Source organism: Heterodontus francisci, chromosome 44 (assembly GCF_036365525.1).
Source record: "Heterodontus francisci isolate sHetFra1 chromosome 44, sHetFra1.hap1, whole genome shotgun sequence".
NCBI classification, from domain to species: domain Eukaryota; kingdom Metazoa; phylum Chordata; class Chondrichthyes; order Heterodontiformes; family Heterodontidae; genus Heterodontus; species Heterodontus francisci.
Window position 1 is genome coordinate 19,109,425 of NC_090414.1, and position 20,943 is coordinate 19,130,367.

The window sequence follows — 20,943 nt, forward strand, 5'->3', positions numbered from 1 at the left end:
AAGTACTGCAAGCAGGTTTTGATGTTTTGGGAGATGAGGCCTGTGTTTAGCAAATTATGTTTAACTGAGAACAGCATCGTGTTACGCACATGGGCATGTCTCATGCTGAATATACATGCATCCTACAGGGAATAGAATTAAAACCAATTGTGAAAGAAAAAAATCTGGGTGTTTTAGTGCATCAACCTCTGAAGGTGTCAAGGGTGTAATCACAAAACATTTCACTACAAAATAAAGGATATCAATTTGTCCCTGTTTAAGACCTTGGTTAGGTCTCAGTTAGTATTAACCAGTTTTAGTCTCTTGACATAGTGAGGATATTGAGGTTTTGGAAAGGGTGCAGAAGAGGGCCACAAGATCAACTTGCATTCTAAAACACCTGAGATACCCAAAGAGGCTCAAAGAGCTAAATCTCTATACAATAGAAAAGCATAGGCTCGGGTGATATGATCAAAGTTTATAAGGGACTAGGTTATGGTATTTGTGGATCAATTATTTCAGCTGGATAGGTTAGGGAGGACCAGGGATCATTCTTAAATGTTATAAGGGCAAAATTAAGTTAGACGTTGTGCAGTTCATTTTTCCCAGAGAATAGTGAGCCCCTTGAACAGGTTATCTGCTTGTGGCTTGATTTGCTTAATTTCTTCATTTGAGAGTTGGACCTGTTTCTGGCCAGGGCAGTGATCACGTCGTACAAGAAAGTGTTTTGTTTCAACTTCTTAAGGAGGTCTTGAGGGGAATTTGCCAATTTTTTTACCCCTAACTTCCCTGGGTTTTTAATCATTGTTGTTTGTATACTGTATGATTTAGAGATTTCAAAAGGCACAGACACTCATTGCAGTTGAGCAACAAGTTCTTGTTTCTTGCAGCTTATGTGGACAAGAGTGAGGGCTGTAGTGTAGATGAGCAGACTGACCATGGCACCATGGTACAGGAAGCTGTTCAACTGGGGGAGCAAAAAAGAATGTAGTGGCTGTAGGGGACAGTATAGTGATGGGGATTGACACTGTTCTCTGCAGCAAAGAGAGAGTGTGCAGAAGGCTGTGTTGCTTGCCCGGTGCCGGGGTTCAGGACATCTGCTCAGCGCTGGAGAGGAACATACAGTGGAAGGGGGAGGATCTAGTCATTGAGGGCGGTCCGTGTAGGTCCCAATGACATAGGCAGGTCAAGGAAAGAGGTTCTGCATAGTCAGTATGAAACACTAGGCACCAAATTAAGAAGCAGAACCTCAAAGGTAAAAATCTCTGGATTATGTAAATTGGCATAGGACAAGTAAGATTAGAAAAATGAATGTGTGGCTCAAAGACTGGTGTGTTAGAAGTGGGTTCCAGTTTGTGGGACACTGGCAGCAGTACTGGGGAAAGTGGCTGTATCGTTGGAACGGTCTACACCTGAACCGTGCTGGGACCAGTGTTCTAGCGAGCCGCATAACTAGGGAAGTAGAGAGGGTTTTAAACTAAGTGGGGGCAAGGATCAAATTTGGTAAGATGTGGTAAATCAAAAAGCAGAGACAAGAAAAGAGAGATCAGTATTAATGTTGGAAAAGATAAACAGATGGTGACAGGAAGAGACAAAGAGTACAGACCTAAGAGTAAATCAGAAGACAAGGCTAGAGGTTACAAAAATAATAAAAGGACAAAACTAAAGGCTCTGTATCTGAATGCATGTAGTATTTGAAACAAAGCAGATGAACTGATAGCGCAAATAGAAATAAATAAATACCATCTGATAGCCATTATAAATTGCCCCTAGTATAGGTAGGTGGTAGGGAAATAAAGGGACAGGTGGGGATGTGGTAGGAATATGGGATTAGTGTAGGATTAGTATAAATGGGTGGTTGATGGTCGGCACAGACTCGGTGGGCCGAAGGGCCTGTTTCAGTGCTGTATCTCTAAACTAAACTAAACAGAGACATGGCTGCAGGATGACATCGATTGGGACCTGAATATTGACGGGTACATGGCATTTGGGAAGGACAGGAAGCTAGGAAAAGGTGGAGGGTAATATGCAGCGAGATAGGATTAATTAATGACCTCATAGTGAAGGTGCCCCTAGGCAGCAGTGATCATAATATGATTGAATTTTACATTCAGTTTGAGGGAGAGAAGAGTGGGTCTAAGACTAGTATTTTAAACCTAAATAAGGGCAATTATGAGGGCATGAAAGCAGAGCTAGCTAAAATGAACTGGCAAATTAGGTTAAGGGATGGGTCAGTAGAGATGCAGTGGCAGACATTTAAGGGGATATTTCAGAATACGCAGAATATATACATTCCAACGAGAAAAAAAAATCCAAGGGGAGGACCTACCATCTGTGGTTAACTTAAAAGGTTAAAGATAATGAATCTGAGGAATTAATAATGAAAAATAAGGAGATGGCAGATGAATTGAACAGGCATTTTGCATCAGTCTTCACTGTAGAGGATACAAGTAACGTCCCAGAAAAAGCTGTAAATCAGGAAATGGAAGGGAGGGAGGAACTCAAGAGAATTACAATCACCATACTGAGCAAATTGCAAAATTCTCTAGGTTCGGGGAAGGTTCCATTAGATTGGAAAGTAGCAAATGTAACACATTTATTCAACAGGGAGGGAGACAGAAAGCTGCAAACTACAGACCAGTTAGCCATCTATCATAGGAAAAATGTTAGAAGCTATTACTAAAGACGTTTAGCAGGGCACTTAGAAAAATTCAGGGTAATCAGGCAGAGTCAACATGGTTTTGAAAAGGGAAGTCATGTTTAACCAAGTATTGGAGTTATTTGAAGACATAACTATTTGCTGTGGATTAAAGGGGAACCGGTGGATGTACTTAGATTTCCAGAAGGCATTTGATAAGGTGCCACATCAAAGGTTATTGTAGAAAATAAAAGCTCATGATATAGGGGGTAGTGTATTGGCATGGATAGAAGATTTGCTAGCTAACAGGAATCAGAGAGTAAGCATAAATGGGTCATTTTCTGGTTGGCGAGATGTAATGAGTGGTGTGCCACAGGGATCAGTGTTGAGGCTTCAACTTTTTACAGTTTATATAAATGACTTGGATGAACGACTGAAGGTAAGATTGCTAAATTTGCTGATGGCACAAGATAGGTAGGAAGGTAAGTTGTGAAGAGGACATAAGGAGGCTGCATAGAGATTTGGATAGGTTAAGTGAGTGGGCAAGGACATGGCAAATGGAGTTTAATGTGGTAAAATGTGAAATTGTCCACTTTGGCAGGTGAGAGATTGCAGAGCTCAGATGCAGAGGGATCTGGATGTCCTAGTGCATGAATCACAAAAGGTTGGTATACAGTTTCAGCAAATAATTAGGAAAGCTAATAGAATGTTATTGTTTATTGCGAGGGGAATTGAATACAAAAGTAGGGAGGTTATGCTTCAGTTATACAGGGCATTGATGAGACCACATCTGGAGTACTGTGTACAGTATTGGTCTCCTTATTTAAGGAAGGATGTAAATGCATTGGAAGCAGTTCAGAGAAGGTTTACTAGACTAATACCTGGAATGGGCGGGTTGTCTTACGAAGAAAGGTTGGAAAGGCTAGGCTTGTATCAACTGGCATTTAGAAGAGTAAGAGGCGACTTGATTGAAACATATAAGATCCTGAGCGGTCTTGACAGTGTGGATGTGGAAAGGATGTTTCCCCTTGTGGGAGAATCTAGGACTAGGGGTCGCTGTTTAAAAATAAGGGGTCACCCATTTAAGATTCAGATGAGGAGAAATTTTTTTCTCTCAGTGGGTTGTGAGTCTTTGAAATCTCTTCCTCAAAAGGCAGTGGAAACAGAGTCTTTGAATATTTTTAAGGCAGAGGGGGATAGATTCTTGATAAGCAAGGGGCTGAAAAGTTATCGGGGGTGGGTTGCAATGTGGAGTTGAGGTTACAATCAGATCAGCCATGACCTTATCGAATGGCGCAGAGGGCTCGAGGGGCTGAGTGGCCTACTCCTGCTCCTAATTAGTATGTTCGTGGAAACATAATGCTGAAAGCGCTGTACAGAAGGAAAAGAGCTCAATATGAGATTAAAGGGTAGCTGCTGCTTGTTGCATCAGGAGTCAGCACCTTGAAGAGATGGACAGGAGGAAATTGCAATGAACAAAGGGTGAGGCACTGGAAAATAGTAATTTTTTTAGCTTGTTGTGACTGAATAGGGTTACGTCCTTGTGACTTTGCCATAGAAAAGATTTGGAAAAACAGTTGCTTTTAATTACTGTGTTTTAGAACATACACCAATTTTTCAAGGAATTCCTCTTAATCGTTTTGGGGACAAGTCTGCAATTGAAGAACCTGTTAGGCCCCCGTTACATGTATAGAGCAATAAGAGGAAGTAGGTAAGATGATCAGTTCACTTACAGGACCAACTGATAACACAGAACCCAAGAAGAGGCCTATGGAAGACCCAAATTCATAATACTTGCATTTGCCACCCAAAGCTCTATTCTGCCTTTACAGTTGTAAATAGGGCCCACAGTTATTACCAATTTAAGCAGTGATTTTATCGAGTTTAGCTGGTACATTTTTCACTTCGCATCAGGTTGGTCTAACACTTCAAGTTCTAGATAACCAGTTGGATTCAACCTCAAAAGAAAAGCCCTTTGTATTATCCATCCTGCTTTTCTTACTTGTCAGAAAGCCTGCCCAGTATTATGGCTCCTATCATTAAGCCAGCCATGTAGATAGACTGTGCCATTCGTTTCAGAGACTTCTGGCTGCACACAAGGTCCCACTGTCAAAACAAGAATGTGGAATTGATAGTTATTGAGGATTTAACAACATTATACAAACTGGGATGATCTACAAACATCTGGATCCTGAAATTGCATCTTGCGAATTCTATCATGGGAATTCTGCAAGGTGATTGGTTGAGTAAGTAACAGCTGTTAGTGCATTTAAATTGCTTAAAAAAGGGAAAGTTTTTTTAAAAAACTCAAGTGTTAAGGTAAGTAGTACTAAAGGATGTTTTATTTCTTTCTTTATTTTTATTTATTTTAAATTAGTGTAATTTATTAAGGACTTTAGATTGTACTGGCTAGTGTTTGGAGTAGAACAAGGCCCCTAGTGTAATTAGTATTTTTTAAAGGGAGTAACTAACTAAAGGTAAGTCATGGCAGGAGAGCTCGCACCCGTAGTATGCTCCCCCTGCTCTATGTGGGAAATCGGGGATGCTTCCAGTGTCACTGACAACCATGTGTGCAGGAAGTGTATCTGTCTGCAGATACTGACTACCCGCATTATGGAGCTAGAGCTGCAGGTGGATTCACTGTGGAGCATCCGCAATGCTGAGGACATCGTGGATAGCACGTTTAGAGAGGTTTACTGCAGGTTTACTGCAGGTAATGGCAGCACAGGCAGAAAATGGATGGGTGACCACCAGGCGGAGTAGTAGGCACAGGCAGGTAGTACAGGAGTCCCCTGTGGCCATCCCCCTCTCAAACAGATATACCGCTTTGAATACTGTTGGGGGGATGGCCTTCCAGGAGAAAGCATCAACAGCCAGGTCCGTGGCACCAAGGATGGCTCTGCTGCACGGCAGGGGGGAAAAAGGAGTGGAAGAGCTATAGTGATAGGGGATTCTATCGTAAGGGGTACAGAGAGGCGTTTCTGTGGCCACAAACGTGACTCCAGGATGGTATGTTGCCTCCCTGGTGCTAGGGTCAAGGATGTCACAAAGCGGTTGCAGGACATTCTGAAGGGGGACGGTGAGCAGCCAGTGCTCGTGGTTCACGTTGGTACCAATGACATAGGTAAAAAAAAGGGATGCGGTCCTGCAACAAGAATTTAGGGAGCTAGGTAGCGGATTAAAAAGCAGGACCTCTAAGGTTGTAGTCTCTGGATTACTCCCGGTGCCACGTGCTAGTGTGTTTAGAAATAGGAGGATAGAGCAGATGAATGCGTGGCTGAGGAGATGGGGCAGGAGGGAGGGCTTTAGTTTCCTGGATCACTGGGTCTGTTTCTGGCAAAGGTGGGACCTGTACAAGTTGGACGGGTTGCACCTGAACTGGAATGGGACAAGCATCCTTGGTGGGAGGTTTGCTAGTGCTGTTGCCGGGGGCGGGGGTGGGGGGGTGGGTTTAAACTGATTTGGCAGGGGGATGGGATACAGAGGTACAGTAGGGGGTAATATAGTACAGAAAGTGAGTCTGTCTGGAAGGCAGAGCAAATATAGACCTGGTAAGGCACAAGTGAAAAATGCAAGGGTGGATTGCATCTATTTCAATGCAAGGAGTCTTACTAGTAAGGCAGATAAATTGAGGGCGTTGATTAGCACATGGGAATATGATATTATTGCTATCACAGAGACATGGTTGAGGGAGGGACAGGACTGGCAGCTCAATATTCCAGGGCATAGAATCTTCAGGCGCGACAGGGGAGGGGATAAAAGAGGAGGTGGCATTGCACTGTTGATCAAAGAGTCAATTACTGCAGTAAGGAGGGATGATATCTTAGAAGGTTCCTCAAGTGAGGCCTTTTGGGTAGAACTTAAAAACAAAAAGGGGGCAAGCACGAGGCTGGGTGTGTACTACAGGCTGCCAAACAGTCAGGAAGAGATAGAGGAGCAGATATGTAGTAAAATCTCAGAGAGGTGTAGAAATAATAGGGTAATAATTGTAGGGGATTTTAACTTCCCCAATATTAACTGGGATAGTCTTAGTGCAAAAGGCTTAAAGGGGGCGGAATTCTTAAGATACATACAGGAGAGCTTTTTGAATCACTGTGTAGAAAGTCCTACAAGAGAAGGGGCAGTGGTGGACCTAATCCTAGGGAATGAAGCCGGTCAATTGGTAGAAGTGTCAGTGGGGGAGCATTTCAGAGATAGTGACCATAACTCTGTAAGATTTAAGGTAGTTATTGAAAAGGACAAAGTTGGACCAGAAGTAAAGGTACTGAATTGGAGGAAGGCCGAGTTCAACATGATAAAACAGAATCTGGCTAAAGTGGACTGGGAGCAGCTACTTGCAGGATAGTCTACATCACATCAGTGGGAGTCATTCAAAGAGGAAATTGTGAGAGTTCAGAGCCAACATATACCCGTTAAAGTGAAGGGTAGGACTAACAGGTCCAGGGAACCCTGGATGTCAAGGGATTTGGAGGATTGGATCAGGAAAAAAAGGAGGCTTACAGCAGATCCCAAGTGCTGAAAACAGCAGAGGCACTGGAGGAGTATAGAAAGTGTAGGGTGGTACTTAAAAAAGTAATTAGGAGAGCGAAGAGGGGACAAGAAAAAACACTGGCGGGCAAGATAAAGAAAAATTCTAAGGTGTTTTATAAGTATATTAAGGGTAAGAGGTTAACCAGGGAAAGAGTGGGGCTCATTAGGGACCAATGTGGCAATCTTTGTGTGGAGCCGGAGTACATAGGTGAGGTTTTAAATGATTACTTTTCATTGGTGTTCACTATGGAGAAGGACGATGTAGGTGTAGAGATCAGGGAGGGGGATTGTGATATACTTGAACATATTAGCATTGAAATGGAGGCAGCATTAGCTGTTTCAGCAGTCTGAAAAGTGAATAAATCCTCAGGCCCAGATGAGATGTCTCCAAGGCTGTTAAGTGAGGCAAGGGAGGAGATAACAGGGGCTTTGACACAAATTTTCAAATCCTCTCTGGCCACAGGAGAGGTACCAGAGGACTGGAGGACAGAGAATGTGGTACCATTATTCAAGAAGGGTAGCAGGATTAAACAGGTAATTACAGGCCAGTGAGTCTAACAGCAGTGACAGGGAAACTATTGGAAAGAATTCTGAGGGACAGGATTAATCTCCACTTGGAGAGGCAGGGATTAATCAGGGATAGTCAGCATGGCTTTATCAGGGGGAGATTGTGTCTAACTAACTTGATTGAATTTTCCGAGGAGGTGACTAGATGTGTCCATGAGGATAAAGCAGTAGATGTAGTATACATGGACTTCGGTAAGGCTTTTGATAAGGTCCTGCATGGGAGATTGGTTAAGAAGGTAAGAGCCCATGGGATCCAGGGCAATTTGGCAAATTGGATCCAAAATTGGCTTAGTGGCAGGAGGCAGAGGGTAATGGTCGAGGGCTGTTTTTGCGATTGGAAGCCTGTGACCAGTGGTGTACCTTAGGGATCGGTGCTGGGACTGTTGCTGTTTGTACTGTACATTAATGATTGTCAGTTGCCAGTGATTGCCAGAGCTGTCGGGCAACCATAAAGGCGGGGCTAAAGCATGGCGAGTCAAAGAGACTTAGCAGATGGCAGGAAAAAAGACAGAAGCGCAAGGAGAGAGCCAACTGTGGAACAACCCCAACAACCAATTTTATCTGCAGCACCTGTGGAAGAATCTGTCACTCTAGAATTGGCCTTTCTCGCCACTCCAGGTGCTGCTTCACAAACCACTGACCACCTCCAGGCGCTTACCCATTGTCTCCCGAGACAAGGAGGCCAAAGACAATAGGAGGTATGATCGGTAAGTTTGCAGATGACATGAAAATTGGTGGTGTTGTAAATAGTGAGGAGGAAATCCATAAATTACAAGGCGATATTGATGTGCTGGTAAGATGGGTGGACCAGTGGCAAATGGAATTTAATTTTGAAAAGTGTGAGGTAATGAATTTTGGGAGGAAATATAGGCAAGGGAATATACAGTGGATGGTAGGATCCTAGGAAGTACAGAAGGTCAGAGGGACCTTGGTGTAAGTGTCAATAGACCACTGAAGGCAGCAGCACAGGTTGATAATGTGGTTAGGAAGGCATATGAGATACTTGCCTTTATTAGCCGAGGCATAGAATATAGGAGCAGGGAGGTTATGTTGGAGCTGTATAAAATGCTAGTTAGGCCACAGCTGGAGTACTGTGTACAGTTCTGGTCATCACACTATAGGAAGAATGTGATTACACTGGAGAGGGTGCAGAGGAGATTCACCAGGATGTTGCCTGGGCTGGAGCATTTCAGGTATGAAGATGGGCTGAAAAGGCTGGGGTTGTTTTCCTTGGAGCAGAGAAGGCTGAGGGGGGACATGATTGAGGTGTACAAGATTATGAGGGGCATTGATAGGTTAGATAGGATGAAACTTTTTCCCTTAGCAGAGGGGTCAATAACCAGGGGGCAGAGATTTAGGGTAAGGGGTAGGAGGTTTAGAGGGGACTTGAGGAAAAATGTTTTCATCCAGCACTGCCTGAAGGGGTGGTAGAGGCAGGAGCCCTCACAACATTTAAGAAGTATTTAGATGAGCACTTGAAACGCCATAGCATACAAGGCTACGGGCCAAGAGCAGGAGTATGGGATTAGAATAGTTGGGTGTTGGATGTCTGGCACAGACACAATGGGCCGAAGGGCCTTTCTCTGTGCTGTATGACTCTATGACTATAAAAGAGATGAACTCAAGTGGTGAGGTGAGAGTGACTGCCCTTAGCTTCAAGCAGCATTTGACTGAGTATGGCATCAAGGAGCCCTAGCAAAACTGAAGTTAATGGGATTGGGGGAAAACTCTGCTGGTTGGAATCATAACAAGTGCAAAGGAAGATAGTTGTGGTTGTTGGCAGTCAATCATCTCAGCTCCAGGACATCACTGCAGTAGTTCCTCAGGGTAGTGTTCTAGGCCCAACCATCTTCAGCTGCTTCATCAATGACCTTCCTTCAATCATAACATCAGAAGTGAGGATGTTTGCTATGCTTGCACAATGTTCAGCACCATTGGCGACCTCAGATACTGAAGCAGTCATGTAGAAATGCAGTAAGACCTGGACAATATCTAGGCTTGGGCTGTTAAGTGGCAAGTATCATTCGCGCCACACAAGTGCCAGGCAATGACCATCTCCAACAAGGGAGAATCTAACCATCTCCCCTTGACCTCCTAGGGGCTACCATTGACCAGAAACTGAACTGGAGTAACCATATAAATACCGTGACTACAGAGGCTAGGAATCCTGCGGCGGGTAATGCACCTCCGGACTCCCCAAAGCCTGTCCATCATCTACAAGGCACAAGTCAGGAGTGTGATGGAATACTCTCCACTTGTCTGGATGGGTGCAGCTCCAACAACACTCAAGAAGCTCGACATCATCTAGGACAAAGCAACCTGCTTGATTGGCACCCTGTCCACAAACATTCACTCCCTCCACCACCCACGCACATTGGCAGCGGTGTGTACCATCTAGAAGATGCACTGCAGCAACGCACCAAGGCTCCTTCGACAGTACCTTCCGCACCCACGACCTCTACCAACTAGAAGGACAAGAGCAGCAAATGCATGGGAACACCACCACCTGCAAGTTTCTCTCCAAGTCACACACCATCCTGACTTGGAACTATATCACCGTTCCTTCACTGTCACTGGGTCAAAATCCTGGAACTCCCTTCCTAACAGCACTGTAGGTGTACCAACCTCACATGGACTGCAGCAGTTCAAGAAGGCAGCTCACCACCACCTTTTCAAGGGCAATTAGGGATGGGCCATAAATGCTGGACTAGCCAGCGATGCCCACATCCCATGAATGAATAATTTAAAAAAAGCATCCACTGCAGCACTGAGACATTGGGTGGCTTCTGCCTGTGCTGTATTGGCAGTTTTGCGCAAAGCCCTGTGCCAAGTTGGAGCCAGACTCCTCCATTCTGCTTGATAGCGACAACAGGCTCTATGGCAGACCTGCCAGTGTCCCATTGAAGTCCTCATCATTTTGCAGCAAATGCGCTTGTATCCATGCCCTTTGGTGAGCTGGCACACAAACTGAGCCATGCTGCAGCCCACTCCGTACCCATATAACTCACCATGTACTAAACTACCCTCTATACTACTCTCTAAGGTATACGTGGTGCCTTTTTCTGCGCTGGTGGCTATGATTGTCAGATCAAGGGATGGTTTTTCCAGCGGTCTGGTGTTGCTCTCGCCCTCCATTTAAGTCTGCATTGACCGGCCAGGTTTCAAATCTTGGTTATCTGACAGCAAATGCAGAAAGGGAGGGTAGGGGTGAGGGCTGGTTGGAAAGTAAGAGGTCCATTGACACATGATCTGCAGCTTGCACGTCATGGCAGGTAACAGGGTGCAGGTGAAGTGGGATTTGACAAGGGGCATAAGGCAGGAACATATCATTACCCTGAGAACAATAGCCTTAGTCACAGCCAGCCCCATGATGCTGAGCACCATCTCCCAAATGAATCAAGAGACGCAAGCTTTCATCCCCCCGCTAGTTCTCTGCTGCTTTCAGTGGTTATGTGCAGCCTTGCCTTGCAAGAGGGATGAAGCGTGTCATTGAGTGTGTTGTAATGCGTTTGGATGTTGTGCCTGCCATAGCTGAATAGCTGGAGGTGTGTGGAGGCTGCGCAATATGGGTGCGAGGGTGAGACGGAGCATATGAGTGTGAGGCATATGTCCTGACTGCTGATGGGTAAGTGATAGGGCTGTGGCGCATTGAGCAGTGTTGAGAGGTTGGTGGTGCATTGGGTAGGGGACGTCATATGAAGATTCAATCACTGACCTTGACCACCCATGTGAGGTCATTGAACTTTTTCTGGCACTGCATCTAGGTCCTCGGGGTCAGACTCTGGGATTTGTCCTCCCTGACCACCTGTTCCCATTCCTTTGCAGGATGTGCCTTCAGGGCCTTCTAGCTCCCTTTGGAAACATGGCATCTCTCCTTTTTTTGACCTCCGTCACTAAGGCTTCCAATGCTGCATCTGAAAACCTGGGAGCCCCCTCTCTCAGTCCATTTACTGTTGTCTAGCAAAGTCATCGTGAGATGGTTCAAGCAGCTCCTGTAGCATGAGTGCTAGGAGGGCAGGCTGCCTTTGAGAGGTGCAGGCTAGCTTTGGGTCTTGCTCGCCATTCACGTACCTGAGTTCGCTGCTGAGTGTGCAGCCAGTCAGCAGCTCGTTCCATTCTGGACTGCCCACTACAATCATGTAGATAAGCAGGCAGCACAAAGTCTGCGTGGCTGCTGTGTCAGTGGGATGGGGCTTGGGGCGTGAGGTCGTTGTGCATTGCAAACCCCATGCCCGATATCGGGCCTAATTGGCTCTTCCCTCTTTTGTCATTCTCTGCTTTATTGTCTGTGCATTTAGTATATCAATTTCTCTTTATTTTCAATATTACCTGTTTCTTTTTATTCATCCATTGTGTTTCATTATTGGCTAATTTGTAATTGTTTTTTTGGAGGAATGTATTTCTCCTGAACTCTATTGATAACCATTATAAATATTTTGCATTGTTGTTCTTTCAGTTTAGCTTTCCTCATTCCATTCCCATCCCCTCAAAATTATCTTTTTTCCATCTTTGTTTGGAATTATTTGAAGAAACATTTGTCCCAAAGACAGTGTTTCTTGGTGGGAATCTCCAAATCTGATATGTTTGGCAACCCTGTGTTGTTCTGAACACAGGTTAGCCTGCACAAGAGGTGCAGCATCCACACATCCACATTTATGAAGAAAATCTTGCTGGAGCAACTGATTCTAATTGGCAACACATTCTGATTGGCAGTGTCACCATCCAGACCTGCATGGCAATAATCATAGAAAACTGCCATAACATCAGTCGCCTACTTCTTTTAAATTTATTGTCTGCATGTAAAGGTTGTTGGTAAGGCTGGAATTCTTTTGCCCGTCACTAGTTGGCCTGAGTGGTAATGGGCCTTTCTCTCAAAGTACTTCAGTTCACATTCTTTCTGGTAGTTTGATATAACTGAACGGCTTGTACGGCGAGTTCAGAGTTAACCACATTGGTGTGGGACTGGAGTCACATATAGACCAGTCCAAGTAAGGTCGGCAGGTTTCCCTTCCTATAGAATATAAGTGAACCAGTTAGGTTCTTAAAACAGTCACACCGAGGCATGTAGAGTAAAGCTTCCCCAACATAGTGCCTCTACCTCAACCTAGCAGAGCATTTCTCCTTTATCAGCTTGTCATTTTTCCATTTTCACTCTCATTCCTGCATGTTCGAACTGAAAACTCCTCATGGATGTGAGGTTATCCCAGTGTATACACATTCCATTTATAGACCTCCCTTCAGTTCTACATTAAACACAATGTTATTGAAACCTTAGACAAATAGACATTGTCAGGCGTACCTCACTAACTATTGTTGCTTTAAACTTGGAGTGGTCAAAGGTCCACCCATCAGTGCACATCTGTGTGTCGTATTTAGTCCTGTTTCCCTGCGCCTTGTTGAGATCCAGAAGGTGCCACTGAGGTAAGGAATACATACGGCATTGCTCTGGCTGCTGATTCTGGTCCAGAGGGATGAAAACCCGGAGAAGCTCCTCTGTCTGCAGCTTGTCTGTAACATTAATGTACTTCGAGTCATTCGCTTCCAGATGAATTCTACAGTGATGATCAGGTTCAGCAGCTACAAAGTTCTGAAGAAGGTTTTGGGAACACACAAAGAAAACTGGGAATATTAACAAAAGAACTTGGATGATTTGGAATTTTCCCACACTTCCAACAATCTCCAGGATATCAGCAAAGCCCATGGCTGGGCACTACAGACAGAGAGATTGTTAATTGCAGAGAGGCTTTAATGACTGAGGTCGCTCACTTACTGTGTATCTTCGTCTATACTCAACAGTAGAGACTAGATTAAGTAATGCTTCATCTGATGATAACAGAATTACCTTTTTACTCTTAAGTGCAAACCTTTGAGGGAGTTACTGGTCAAAGGTATACTTGTAACTAGCATTCAGGAAGATCACAAGATACTTATGGATAAAGAAGACTCGCTGACCCATCTAATTTATCCATCCAGAACAGCCTTAGGTTTCCTCCCACTGTTGTAACTAATTGTTTCTTAAATGATTACTGTGTTATCACCTCCACCATTCTAACTAGAAATCCATTCTGCGTGATTTGATTCAGTCCATAAGTTACCTTTCACAAGTTTGAACCTGTGGCCTTTTGTCTGATGCCCCTGTTTAATTTGAAGCAGTATTCTAGATTAACCTTTTCAGTACCATTTACTTGTCTTGCGTAGCAGTAAAGATCACCTCTTTTCCAGCTAAATACCTCAAGCCTGTCCAGTTTATCTTTCTTAAAATATACTTTATTCATAAATTTTGTAAAGGTACAGTACAGTTCAAGTGCGGCAACTCAGATAGTGCAATACAGGTTAATTTGGTTAAGTGCAGTACAGGGCGCTCTCGGGTGCTTCACTCCGCGTACAATGCAGATGGCATCTACATTTACATTACGTTATTAAACATACAGCCCAAGGAGTTTTACACTGTTTCCAAGACCCTCGGTATACCATGGCTGGAGAGTCCTAGATGTGGCCTTTCCCAATAAATCTTTAACTCTAAACTTCCATGCATCCCTCAGCACGTAGTCCTGGCACCTTGGCATGTGCCAGTCTGCAACACTCAGTTGTGAACAACCCCTTGCACTGGAAGACCAGCAAATTTCAGGTGGACAGAGCGTCTTTCATCAAGCTGATGGGCTTCCAGCAGCAGTTGATGTTTGCCTACTGTACATTTCTGGAAACGGTCCACAGAGCATAGTGTCCATCTTACGGAGCTGCTCAGGATGAACCTTGACAAAAAACACTGGATCTCTGTCCAAACATTCTTTGAAAATGCACATTCCAGAAGAAGGTGGGTAATGATCTCCTCCTCACCATAGCCACCTCAAGGACAACATTCGGTCGTGCTGAGATACCAGGTGTGCTTGAAGGACCTCATGGGGAGGGCCCTTTTCACCACCAGCTAAGCTACATCTTGATGCTTATTTGAAAGTTCTGGTGAGATATTCTGCCAAATGACTTTGACAGTCTACTTGGGGAACCATTTGACAGGATCCACCATCTCCTTTCTCCACAGGACCTCAAGGATGTTATGTGCAGACCACTACCTGGTCAACTTATGGGCAAGGACAGGTGGTTCAGCATGCTCCAACTGAATGAAGCATTTCATGCAACATGACCAGACCCATCCTTTGCAACACCGGGGTCAGATAGAACCTTAGCACGTAATGACCCTTGGCGTTTGCATTCCAAGGGTCTGTGCACAGCTTAATGCAGCCGCACACAAAGGTGACCATCAGGATGAGGGTGACGTTTGGTACATTTTTCCTCTTTTATCTGGAGATTTGTACATTGTGTCTCTGAAGGCAATATCTATTTTGATCTCTAAATAAGAAGATCAAATATGAAGAGAAAATGTCTACGGTGACAGTCTCTGCGCAAGAACGGGGTACGGACCAAACCTGTGCCACATATAGCAACACCAAAAGCACCTCACACCTGATGACCAGGTTCTTAGCAGCAATCAAGAGGGAACGTCATTCGCACATTCCCAATTTCTGCTGCTCTGAGCTATTCATTCCTCCCAGTTCTTGATGCAGACCCGCCCCTGTGAACCATATTCCCAGCACTTTTGGATAATCTGATCTGATGGTGAAGGGGACAAAGGATTGGTCAGCCTAGTTCGCAAAGAATGTGACCTCGCCTTTGCTGCGATTTACCCTGGCTCCTGGGGTCAGTTCAAACTGGTTGCAGATGCTCATCAGTCTACAGGCCATCGTCCATCAGTGACATCGGTCCATGTACAGGGGGGCTTTGACCTGAGCTGCTCCACTGCCTGGGATCGTCACCCCTCTTATGCCCTGATGGACATGGCAAAAGGTTCGATACAACACACAGAGGAGAGAAGACAGCCTTGACTCCAGATCTGATTGGAAAGCTTTTCAATTCCCACCTGTTAATTAAAATTGCACGACTGATGTTTATGTAGAGCAGGTGAATCCAATTGTGGATTTTTTTTTTTGTTTCATGGCATGTGGGCCTCACTGGCCAAGCCAGCATTTATTGCCCATCCCTAATTGCCCTTAAGAAGGGTGGTGGTGAGCTACCTTCTTGAACAATGCAGTCCATGTAGGGTAGGACACCCACAGTGCTATTAGGAAGGGAGTTCCAGGATTTTGACCCAGTGACAGTGAAGGAATGACGATATAGTTCCAAGTCAGGATGGTGTGTGACTTGGAGGGGAACTTTCAGGTGGTGATGTTCCCATGCATCTGCTGCCCATGTCCTTTTAGGTGGTACAGATCGCAGGTTTGGAAGGTGCTGCCTGAGTAGCCTTGGTGCATTGCTGCAGTGCATCTTGTAGATGGTACACACTGCTGCCACTGTGCATTGGTGGTGGAGAGAACGAATGTTTGTGGACAGGGTGCCAATCAAGCGGGCTGCTTTGTCCTGGATGATGTCGAGCTTCTTGAGTGCAGAGTATTCCATCACACTTCTGACTTGTGCCTTGTAGATGGTGGACAGACTTTGGGGAGACAAGAGGTGAGTTACTCACTGCAGAATTCCCAGCCTCTGACCTGCTCTTGTAGCCATGGTATTTATATGGCTACTCCAGTTCCTGGTCAATGGTAACCGCCAGGACGTTGATAGTGGGAAAGTCAGCGATCATAATGATGTTGAATGTCAAGGGGAGGTGGTTAGAACCTCTCTTGTTGGAGATGGTCCTTGTGTGGCACAAATGTTATTTGCCACTTATCAGCCCAAGCCTGGAAATTGTCCAGGTCTTGCTGCATTTCTACATGGACTGCTTCAGTAGCTGATGAATTGTGAATGGTGCTGAACATTGTGCAATCATCAGCGAACATCCCCACTTCTGACCTTATGATTGAAGGAAGGTCATTGATGAAGCAGCTGAAGATGGTTGGGCCTATGACACTACCCTGAGGAACTCCTGCAGTGATGTCCTGGAGCTGAGATGATTGACCTGCAACAACGATAACCATCTTCCTTTGCGCTAGGTCTGATTCCAACCAGCAGAGAGTTTCCCCCCCCCCCGATTCCCATTGACTTCAGTTTTGCTAGGGCTCCTTGAAGATATACTTGGTCAAATGCTGCCTTGATGTCAAGGGCAATCACTTTCACCTCACCTCCGGAGTTCAGCTCTTTTGTCCATGTTTGAGCCAAGGCTGTAATGAAGTCAGGAGCTGAGTGGCCCAGGCGGAACTCAAACTGAGCGTCACTGAGTAGATTATTGCTAAGCAAGTGCTGCTTGATAGCACTGTCAATGACACCTTCCATCACTTTACTGATGGTTGAGAGTAGACTGATGGGGCGGTTATTGGCTGGTTTCGATTTGTTCTGCGTTTTGATTACAGGACATACATGGGCAATTTTCCACATTGCTGGGTAGATGCCAGTGTTGTAGCTGTACTGGAACAGCTTGGCTAGGGGCGTGGCAAGTCCTGGAGCACAGGTCTTCAGTACCATTGCCGGAATGATGTAGCTTTTGCAGTATCTAGTGCCTCAGTCATTTCTTGATATCACACGGAGGGAATCGAATTGGCTGAAGACTGGCATTTGTGATTTTGGGAACATCAGGAGGCCGAGATGGATCATCCTATCAGCACTTCTGACTGAAGATTGTTGCAAATGCTTCAGACGTATCTTTCACACTGATGTGCTGGCCTCCCCATAATTGAGGACGGGGATATTTGTGGAGCCACCTCCTCATGTTACTGTTTAATTGTCCACCACCATTCACAACTGGATGTGGCATGACTGCAGAGCTTAGATCTGATCCATTGGTTTTGGGATCGCTTAGCTCTGTCTGTTACATGCTGCTTACGCTGTTTGGCATGCAAGTAGTCCTCGGTTGTAGCTTCACCAGGTTGACACTTCATTTTGAGGTATGCCTGGTGCTGGTCCTGGCATGCCGTCCTGCACTCTTCATTGAACCAGGGTTGATCTCTGGCTTGATGGTAATGGTAGAATGTGGGATGTGCTGGGCCATGAGGTTATAGATTGTGGTTGAGTACAATTCTGCTGCTGCTGATGGTCCACAGCCTCATGGATACCTAGTTTTGCATTGCTAGGTCTATTCAAAATCTAGCTCATTTAGCACAGTAGTAGTGCCACACAACACGATGGCGGGTATCCTCTCAAGGACTGTGCGGTGGTCACTCTTACCAATACTGTCATGCATCTGTGGCAGGCAGATTGGTGAGGATGAGATCAAGTATGTTTTTCCCTCTTGTTGGTTCCCTCACCACCTGCTGCAGACCCAGTCTAGCAACTGTCCTTTAGAACTCAGCCAGCTCGGTCAGTAGTGGTGCTATCGAGCCACTCTTGGTGATGGACATTGAAGTCCCCTACCCAGAGTACATTCTGCGCTTTTGCCACCTTCAGTGCTTCCTCCAAATGGTTTTCAACATGGAGCAGTACTGATTTATCAGCTGAGGGGGGGCGCGGGGGCCAGTGGCGATGCGGCAGGTGATAATCAGCAAGTTTCCTTGCCCATGTTTGACCTGATGCCATGAGATTTCATGGGATCTGGAGTCGATGTTGAGCACGCCCAGGGTAACTCCCTCCCGACTGTATACCACTGTGCCACTACCTCTTCTAGGTCTGTCCTGCCGGTGGGTGAGGGATAGACATAACCAGGGATGGTGATGGCCATGTCTGGGACATTGGCTGTAGGGTATGATTCCGTGAGTATGACTATGTCAGGCTGTTGCTTGACTAGTCTGTGGGACAGCTCTCCCAACTTTGGCACAAGCCTGCAGATATTAGTAAGGAGGGCGTTGCAGGGTCGACAGGGCTGGGTTCGCCGTTGTCGTTTCTGGTGCAAATTTCACCTTCTGCCATAATGGGAATTGAACCCATGTCCCCAGGGGAATACCCTGGGTCTCTGGGTTACTAGTCCAGTGACAATACCACGACGCCACCGCCTCCCTGTGGTGCTACACTCCACAAACCCCATTTTGTAGAGTACATCCATTATGTATGTGTGCAATATTCTATCAAAGCCTTCTGCTAGTCCAAGCTGATGAGGTGGATGTCTACCCTTCTGTATGTAGACAGTCATTTCCCTGAATAGTGTGAGGCTTTCAGAGACCTTCCTGGTACAGCACAAATGTGATTTGCGTGAATCACAAGCTCCAGAGCAAAGTTCACCTGATTGGTGGTGCCCTTTGCAGTCAATCATATGCAGTGAAATGGACTGCCAATTTCTGATCTCTTCCCTCTCCCCCTGCTGTTTGTAGATGAGGGTTGATGACTTCTTTCCTTATGGATTCTGACATGCTGCCAGGCAGAAGCATACACTTATACACTTCCAGCAAGTCTGGGTGATTTGATTCACAGAGGTGCTTTCTTATCCTGAAGGACTGGCCGCCCTTTGTCAACTCAGCCAGAGCTACCTGTTTATTCTGAGTCTCCCGCTTGCTACCATCTAAAACTTCTGAGATAGAGGACAGGCAGGACTGGGAAGCGGTGCTATCTAGGCTTTATATTGTAAAGCCCAGCATAAAAGAATTTGATGATCCTTAGCATGTCTGGCTGCTGTTCAAAAAGCTCTGTGTGTGTACCTTTTAGAAGAAGAAACACGACCATGTCTCCTGCTGCTCCATGGAGTGGATTCTGGACTAGAAGAGATCTTGGAGGACTCTGAGGCAAAGAACGAAGCTTGCTAGCACAGGTTACAGCACTTGCTCTCCCTGCACCTTTTGTCTGGTGCCCTCCCCGCGTCATGTGTGGATGCTTGCGTTACAGTCGGCCGCTATGTGCCCAGATACGCTGCAAGTGTGACAGTCTTGGGTTGTTCTGAATCCATCATGTACCCTCAACTTCCTTCAATGCCGAAGCTGGAAAAGGTGGTGAGAGCTGATCCACTGGCAGAGTCCACAGGGTCAGCAGTGGGAGAGGTGAGTTGGAAAGGAAGGAGATTGACAAGTTTAGCCCCCACTGGGTGCACTGGGTGGGAAAGTCGATGAAGCAATGCAAGCTGTTCTACTTTTTCCTCATATCTCAGACCCCTCTGATACTAGGGACCACATCATGGCTGTTCATTGCATTACCCGCAGTGGTTGAACATCACCCATGTGTCTTGGTGGCCAGAATAGAACCCAGTACTCAGGGTGCAATCAGAACAGAACACTGTACAGTTTGATCATGACTCCCTCTGGCTTGTATTCCATTGTTCTGTTAGATTTGTTGATTGCTGCTCTGCATTGTGTGGACATGTTGAGAATACAGTGTACGAGGATTCCTAAATCTTTATCGGCTTAATCCTTACTTTCACATCTTCTATATTTTCGTAGGGTTCCCATTTTTTCATATACACTATTGTAGGTCAACAAGCAGAGTTTAAGGGGATGAATGGGACATCATGCAAGTTAAGACACAGTTTTTGATGACCTTAAGTTTATGGGGAATAGAACGTTGGAGTCCAGCCCTCACACCTCACCCCTGTGCTCGTTGATCTACATCGACGTATATGAAGGAAAAATTTAAAGGTGTTCAGCTGTGGAACTCTGCAGGATATAAATGTCAATCTGTGACTCTATTTGGGATTAAATTGGAGTAACAAAGTTAAACTCTTCAGGCAAAAGTTACTTATTTGACTTTTTGTGCAATCAGAAAGGATGTTGGAATCTCCTGATGGTCTAGTTAGTAGAATCTTGTACAGCAGTAAAGCCACACAAACCAGAAATTCTGAACTTTGATCCCTTCCTAGTGCTGGAGTCTTCCCTGATCCATGCCAGAATATTCATGAATGTAGGTGTTAAGTGAGGTTCGAATCAGGTCTAGGTGGGATGCCCTCATGACCAGCATTCCTGTCAGTGCTCACATATGAAGATTGATTTCTTGTGTGAGGCTATAGGAGGCTTCTGTCATCTGTATAACCACTTCCACAATGAGCCATCAACTTCAGGAGAGTCTGGGAGAAGGAAGAGAAATGGGGAGACCAAACGCAGACTGGGTGACCACTTTGCGGACCACCTCTGTTCAGTCTGCGGCATGACACCAAGCTTCTCCGTCGCCTTTCATTCAATCTCTCCACCTTCCTCCCACTCTCACCTTTCTCCGCTTGGCCTGCTACAGTGTTCCAATTAAGCTCTACAAGCTCAAGGAACAGCGCGTCAACTGGGCACTTTACAGCCCTCGGGACTCACCATTGAGTTCAATTTGTTTTGTGTTTCTTTGCTGGTTTGGTTTTTTTCTTTCGTTTCTCTCATTCCTTGTACTTTGCATTCAGGTGGCAGCTA

The 20,943-nt window shown here is 45.4% G+C and overlaps 2 protein-coding genes across 4 annotated transcripts in view; one reads left to right on the top strand and one right to left on the bottom strand.

Annotated features, from left to right (window-relative positions):
* The window catches only part of LOC137356052 (solute carrier family 22 member 6-A-like), a 36,318-nt gene extending 22,694 nt beyond the window's left edge, over positions 1–13,624 (bottom strand). The window contains exons 1-2 of one of the 3 annotated variants that reach the window (XM_068021789.1): positions 13,014–13,623; positions 4,620–4,723 (exon numbers count right to left, since the gene is read on the bottom strand). In XM_068021789.1, the coding sequence (XP_067877890.1) occupies positions 4,620–4,723; positions 13,014–13,415 (506 nt within the window). In that variant the 5' untranslated portion in view covers positions 13,416–13,623. Of the gene's footprint in view, positions 1–4,619; positions 4,724–13,013 lie in introns of all 3 variants that reach the window. The other 2 variants (XM_068021791.1, XM_068021790.1) reach the window with 2 other exon arrangements.
* tm7sf2 (transmembrane 7 superfamily member 2) overlaps positions 1–20,943 on the top strand; it is a 558,775-nt gene that overhangs the window by 123,133 nt on the left and 414,699 nt on the right. The window lies entirely within an intron of this gene.